This window comes from Plodia interpunctella, chromosome 17, assembly GCF_027563975.2.
Source record: "Plodia interpunctella isolate USDA-ARS_2022_Savannah chromosome 17, ilPloInte3.2, whole genome shotgun sequence".
NCBI classification, from domain to species: domain Eukaryota; kingdom Metazoa; phylum Arthropoda; class Insecta; order Lepidoptera; family Pyralidae; genus Plodia; species Plodia interpunctella.
This window is the reverse complement of record NC_071310.1, coordinates 9,614,851-9,622,388: the sequence shown is the minus strand read 5'-3', so window position 1 is coordinate 9,622,388 and position 7,538 is coordinate 9,614,851. Positions and strand designations below refer to the sequence as shown.

The window sequence follows — 7,538 nt, the reverse complement described above, 5'->3', positions numbered from 1 at the left end:
GATGTCGTCGTCCCCATCCCCAGCGGCTGACTGTCAAGTCCGCGCCGAGAACAGCGGCGCCTCCAGCGAAGTGACAGGTGCACCGGCGGTCCCCATCTCGCCGATCACACGCCAGCCACTGGTTACGGGACAGCACACGACAGAAAAGGACAAGAGAGCTGTGCCAGGGCCCAGCAAACTACCCAAAACCTCCGCTCCCAAAAAGGCCAAAAAGGTGACCAAGAGCCCACCAAAAGGCGCCATGGAAGTGGGAAGAAGCTGGGCACTGGCACAGTCAGCCAAAAAGAAAACAAAGACTGGAGGGTTGCGAAGAGCAGTGGTCATAAAAGGCGCGCAAGCTGCAGCCAGAAGAGGCCAAATAGACGATGCCAGGAATCTGGCGGACGTCTCGGTACTAGAGGCCTCGCAGATAGACCTCACACAACCCCCTGACACACCAAACACTACTAACATGACGCCCTCTTCTGCCGAAACAGGAGAGGAAAAACCTAACACCACAACCATGACACCCTCTTCTGTCGAAACAGGAGAGGAAAAACACCTGACACACACGCCAACAGGGGAAGTACCACCCACGACTCCGAAGTCACCGGAAACCCCAGAGCCGCTAATGCCCACTCATGCCCCCCCAAAACATGATCACTACTCGATAGTGATCTCCACCACCTCCGCACAGCAAGAGGAATCGCCAGAGTCCGAAGCCAGCGACTCGCAAGAGAAGCTGAGCAATCCAGTGGCGTGGGAGGAGGAGAGGTCAGAGGCAGGCTGGGCATGGCATGGTGAAGAGTTTGCCGAAAGAAGACAGAGCATACTCCCCCCCCTCGGACCACACAGGGGAGTATCTAAGGACATGGCAACAGACGCAGCCAGAGATTACTACCAGAAGGGGAAGGACGCGGTAGAAAGCTCAAAAACCCTGAAAAGGGAATTAAGAGCGACCGCTGTGGAGTGCATGGGCAATCTCTTTGAGATTGTCCTCGCCCTGGCCGAATCCAGAAGCAGGCACCGCCTGAACCTGGAGTTGGAACGGACGAGGGCAACAAAATACATGGTGAGTGTAGAGAGAGCCCATCAAAAAGCCCTCCAGGACCAACAGGCAAAGTTTGACGCAAGGCTCAAAGAGATGTTGGAGTCTCTAAAAGGAACTCAAAGCTCTGTCGAGAACGTACAGAGCTGGCTAAATTTCGAGATGGACGGAGTGGTCACCAAATCGGTGAAGACCGTCCACCTCGAGATGGGCCAAAAGTCCACACCAGCGCCAAACAAAAAGCCAAAACGCGCCAGACTAACAAGGCGCCACCCCCTGAGGAGTAATCGGGCAGCGAAGCCTAAGCTGTCGGAGAAGCTACAGGACCTAACAAACACGGTAGGATCTCTAGTTCACGAGGTGCACTATCTAAAGACCGACACCACCACCATCAGGGAGCGAAGTGAGGTATCTCCCCAATCTCCCACACAGCAAGAGACCGATGAGTCCTCCTTCAAAGGCATAAAGGAGGAGGTAAAGGAGCTGAGGCTGGAGATGGAGCGTATGCTCCGAGAAATCCGAAGCCTCAGACCAGTCTCGAAAGAGGAGATCGGGGATGAAATCCGAGAGGTCACCGCCCCCCTGATGACCAAGGCAAAGAGAATCCTCGATGGTGTAGAAGAGGTAAAAGATGTAGCTCTCTCCAACTCGGCAAACAATACCGGCCCAGGACTCGGAGCTGAACTGGCAATCGCCGACACCGCTGCCCAAATTGAGGGAATGCTAAACCCGATAAGGGCGGAGGTGTCGGAGATAGCCACAAACAGCCGAAAAACTATGGAGTGGTACAACTCCTCAGTTAAAAACGCTGCAATCCCAACGGCTCCTCCAATGCCCAAACAGCAAGCAAGAGACTATGCCGCCGTGGCTAAAACACCAAAGCCACAAAAGAACCCCAACCACACACTGATAATCTCTAGCACGGACCCAACCAATACGGGAGAGAAAGTGCTGGAGATAATCACAAAGACGCTGGACTTTAAAAATACCGGCGTCATAGTGGACAGGGTAAGGAAGGCGAGGAACAGCAAGATCCTGCTGAGCTGTGAGGATAAAGAGGACGCCAGGAAATTGCAGTCCCAAATTAAAAAAAACGCATCCCTGAAAGTTCAGGAGGCAAAGCCACAAAACCCCCTAATCAAGGTGAATAACATCATGGCGTACCTGAAGGATGAGGAGATGGTCGAGCACATTAAGGCCCAAAACAGGAAACTGTTTGAAAAACTTCCTGGCGACCAACAACACATCCGATTAAGGTACCGAAAGCGAGCAAGGAACCCGCTACAGTGCCACGCAGTATTCGAGGTTGCACCCTTACTCCACAAGCGCATGCTTGAGGAGGGAAAGATCCATATTGCAATACACAGGAGAGATGTAGAGGATCAATCCCCCCTCGTGCAGTGCGCCAAATGCCTAGGGTTCGGACATCCTAAAGCACTCTGCCGGGAGTCGGCGCAGTATTGCAATTACTGCGGCGGCGCCCACTCCTGGCAGGAGTGCAGAACCAGGCAGGAGGAAAGGCCCCCAAAGTGCAAAAACTGCAAGGACGCCAAGGCACACGACATCTTCCCCCACATGGCATTCAGCGAAGAGTGCCCAGAGCGCTTAGTGTGGGACAGATTAGCGCGTTCTAAGATAGCGTATTGCTAAGGGCAGCCAGATGAACGGACCTGGTACCTCTGGAGAAGGAGCAGGGACAAAACTGGGGATTGTGCAAATCAATCTCCAGCACTCCAAGATCGCCACAGCCGAGCTACTAAAAGTAGCAGAGGAGAAAGGTATTGCTATTGCACTGGTGCAGGAACCATATACTGGATCCAGCGGCAGAGTAAAGCAGTACCCCGGCACTAGAGTAATCCAGTGCTCCTCAAACATCAGCAGCCGGAACCCAGTTAAAGCAGCGATAATAGTTTTCGGTGACCAGTTCAGGATCATACACGATCCTCAGCTGGTGACCGAAACGGAATCTGCAGTGGTGCTGGAAGCAGGCAGCTTCAGGCTTGGAGTAGTCTCTGTATACTTTGACGGAGCGGCCGACATAGGTCCCTACATTGAGCGAACCAAGGCGACATGCAAATCGCTTAACACGCCAAACACCTTGTTAGCGGGAGACGTGAATGCCTGGAGCCACTGGTGGGGCAGCGAATCCGAGAACGAGAGAGGGACGGAATACAACGCCTTCATCAACGAAATGGATTACCACATCCTCAACACCGGAAACACACCGACCTTCGAAGTCTGGCGGAGAAACGTTCTATGCACCAGCATAGTTGACGTGACTGCGTGTAGTTCTTCACTGCTGGGAAAGATCAGGAACTGGAAAGTCGACAGGACGCTCATTACATCAGACCACAACGCCATCACGTACACACTAGAGTTAGGAGTGCGGTTGCAACACGCAGCAGCCCCCACCACTAGAGTGTACAACACCAAAAAGGCAAACTGGTTAGCGTTCGACGAAACACTCCTGTCTTTGCTTGCGGAAAGGGACATAACACCTGCCAGAGTAGGAGAGATAGTGACCGGAGAGGAAATGGAGATCCTTACAGAAGCCTACATAACAGCTATTCGGGAAGCGTGCGAAAGCGCGATCCCTAAGATAGGCAGAAGGCGCCAAGGTACCCCCCTTCCCTGGTGGACGGAAGAAATAGAACACCTAAAAAGGGACCTCGTTCGTAAAAAGAAAAGGATTAAAAACGCTGCCCCGCACCGGAAGGAACACGTACTGCAAGAGTATAATGAGGCCAAGGCGTTATACGCCAAGCAATCAGCAGAGGCCCAAACTCGAAGCTGGAAGGAGTTCTGCACAAAGCAGGAGAGAGAGAGTATGTGGGACGGAATCTACCGTGTCCTCAGGAAAACATCAGGAAGGAAAGAAGAGCCACTTCTAAGGGGACCGGATGGAAAGACGTTGGACCCCAAGCAATCTGCCGATCTACTGGCGAACACCTTCTACCCTGAGGACGCGGTGGTAACCGATACCCCGTATCACACTCAACTCCGAAAAATTGTGCAAGAAACACCTCAAAAGCGTTTGGGAGAATTGAAAGAGGACGACCCACCGTTCACCGAGGCCGAATTGGAGGCTGTGCTGCAAGAGCAAAACCCCAAAAAGGCACCGGGACCGGACGGGTTCACCTCGGACATTTGTGCCAGAGCGATTCGCTGCTCAAGGGAAGTATTCATGGCAATTGCCAACAAATGCCTAGCCATTTCTTACTTTCCGAGACAGTGGAAGATCGCCCATGTAGTCATTCTCAACAAACCGGGCAAAGAAGATTACACCAGCCCCAAATCCTATCGCCCCATCGGACTGTTGTCCGTCCTGGGAAAAACGTTAGAGAAACTTTTTGTGAGAAGACTACAATGGCACCTACTCCCAACCCTCAGCCCAAGGCAGTACGGTTTCTTGCCGCAGCGCGGAACCGAGGACGCCCTGTATGACCTGCTGAAGCACGTCAACGCGGAAAAGGAAGCGGGAAGATCCGTGTTGATAGTGTCGCTGGACATAGAGGGGGCCTTCGACAACGCGTGGTGGCCGGCTCTGATGAACCAACTAAGGATCAGACGTTGCCCCAGAAATCTGTACCTGATGGTGGACTCATACCTCCAAGACAGAAAGATAATCGTTAATTATGCAGGCGAAACCAGCGAGCGGGAAACAACCAAGGGATGTGTGCAGGGCTCCATTGGAGGCCCTACTTTCTGGAACATCATATTGGATCCCCTCCTGCAAAGATTATCGTCCGAGGAAGTCTACTGTCAGGCCTTCGCAGATGATGGGGTCCTGGTATTCTCCGGAGAGTCCATAGATGGAATGGAGGATCGCGTCAACAGAATATTGGAGCGGACGGTAGAATGGGGTAGAGAGAACAAGTTAAACTTCGCAGCACACAAGACGCAAGTCATGTTGCTAACAAAAAAACTGAAGTACACTCCTCCCCAAATCACCATGTCCGGAACAACTCTATCTCTGGTAGACGAGATCAAACTCCTAGGACTGACCATAGACAGGTGGCTCAACTTCAACTCGCACGTGCGAAACATCTGCACCAAAGCGGCCAGCATATATAAACAGCTGATATGCGCAGCAAGAGTCACCTGGGGACTTAATGGAGAAATTATCAGGACACTATACGTCGCAGTAATAGAACCTATTGCGACCTATGGGGCCTGCGCATGGGCAAAAGCGTCTGAAAACCTAACCAACAGGAAAGCGCTAGATACACTCCAGAGGGGTTTCGCGCAAAGGATCTGCAAGGCGTACAGAACAACGTCTCTGCCTGCAGCGCTAATCCTTGCAGGAATCCTACCGCTGGACCTGAGAATCCAGGAAGTGGCATCCCTTTACGAGGCGAAGAAGGGGCTCTCCGTCGACTTCCTACCACCAGATCGTAAACTCGAGGAGATTGTAAAAGCCAAAGATTTACCACACCCGGCCACTAAACTCCAACTAGAGTACACTCTGCTCGAGGACATGACAGATGCCACCCAAACTGCACTCCAGATTACTGGCCCACAGGTTTACACCGATGGAAGTAAAATGGAAGGCAGGGTGGGAGCGGCACTTACATGGTGGGAAGATGGCAAGGAGACACACAGCCAAGTCTTCAGCCTGGACTCCACGTGCACCGTATTCCAGTCTGAGATCTATGCACTCCACAGGGCAGTGTCCGGAGCGTTGGAAAGCGAAGATGCAGCAATCAACATCCTGAGCGACTCAAGATCGTCGCTGGATCTGTTGTGCAGCACTCGGCTAACCCATCCTCTGGCAAAGGCCATAAAGGAGAGCATTGCTGAGATGCGGTCGCGAGGGAGGGAGGTCCGTTTGTTCTGGCTCAGAGCTCACGTGGGAACGGCGGGAAACGAAAGGGCGGATGAGCTTGCCAAAGAAGGAGCCTCGAAAGAGACCTCTTCACCCGATTACGCAGAAGTTCCGCTGTCATACGTCAGAAGGAAGATAAGGGAGGAATCTATAGCCAGATGGCAGGATAGATTCGATACTGCCTCCCAAGGTGCGGTCACAAGAACGTTCTTCCCCAATGTAAGCAAAGCTTACAGTTTCGTGCGAGGAACGAATCTAAATCACCTGCACGTACAAATCCTGACGGGACATGGCGGCTTCGGAGAATACCTGCACCGGTTCATGTTGAGAGACAGTCCCGGATGTGAGTGTGACCCGAATGTCAGCGAATCGGTATGGCACATATTACTCGACTGCCCCAGGTTTCAGACTGCCCGTTACAACCTGGAGTGTATCTGCGACACAAAGTTGAGGCGGGAAGTGTTGGGAGATCTGCTGCAAAATAAGTCAACAAGGAGTCACTTCCTCAACTACATCGAGGAAGTAGCGGCCATTGCGACAAAACGCAATAAGACTGCAGAGGCGCAACCATCCACCAACACTAACACCAACACCGACACCAACTCCACTAACACCGACACTAACACCACACGCACCGACACCATCAACACACAGGTGCAGCAGTACTCATCAGACAACCAAGATCAGTTGTCCACACTCTTAAAAGCCGGAGAAGCGGGGAAGCCCAGGCTGCGGGTCCGAGGAGTTGCCATGTTCATGAACAACAACTCGGAACGAGTGGGAGTGGCCTTCTGCAACGACAGGGCGAAGACTAACATCTATATCTCACCGGGACTCGGACTCCTGTTGAACGGGAGCACAAGCAAAACGACCATGCGCCGTAAAGTTTACGACGCCTTACCTACGGTCTCCGTGGGGGGTCAGCGGTGTCGAATGGTGCGGAGGAAGAACAAAACCATCGCACTTTTCGCCACTGATGACATCTCTACGGCTTTTCAGAAGGTCTGCAGCGTGCTAACGTCGATAGGGGGCTGTGTTCTGGGGGATACTCCCATTCCTAGAGTGCTAAGCGTGGATGCCATGGCAGTGTCTCACCACACGGGCGAAACAAGAGATCATCTGGGCGCCCTTGAAGCCTCAAAACATCATGAGGTAGTGGTATATGAGAACAGAGGTCAAGACCTCGGGTTTCTCTTGAGACGTGACCAGGGTGGAAGCGAAGCCACTACGAGCCGCGGGGGATCCCTGAACCAAGTTCGGGATATCAGCGGATCGGAGAGGCTGCAACAAGCACTCGAAGAGGAGAGTCGCCAGTCGAAGCAGAAAGGCACCGACCAGGACAAAGATAGGAAGAAGTCCACGGTTGCCACACTCCTAAACCGAATGGCCCAAGCTATCGTAAGCCCGGTAAAAGAGAAGATGAGAAAACTCAGAGGAACGGTTCAACTGGAAACGGCAGTGGAAAAATTCACAGCCCCATCCATATCCCGCCAAGAGGTTACGCAGATCACCCAGCGAACCAGAGCGGATATGGGGCTTGTGACCCCCCCTCGGCTGAAGCCAGCGAACGATCAGCTGGCACACATGGAGAACGCTCTTCGAGAGTTCTTAGCGATAACGGCTGCCACAAGGAAAGTCAACGCGGACATCTGCAGTGCGATACTGCAGACTTACAAACGTGGCAAC

At 52.8% G+C, this 7,538-nt stretch overlaps 1 protein-coding gene across 1 annotated transcript in view; it reads left to right on the top strand.

Moving 5' to 3' along the window:
* The first annotated feature begins 2,687 nt into the window (after nt 1-2,687).
* Nucleotides 2,688-7,538, top strand: part of LOC128677003 (uncharacterized) — a 6,155-nt gene continuing 1,304 nt past the window's right edge. Inside the window, exon 1 of the mRNA XM_053757512.2 lies at nt 2,688-7,538. This exon is cut by the window's right edge and continues 1,304 nt beyond it. Coding sequence (XP_053613487.1) covers nt 2,688-7,538 — 4,851 coding nt within the window.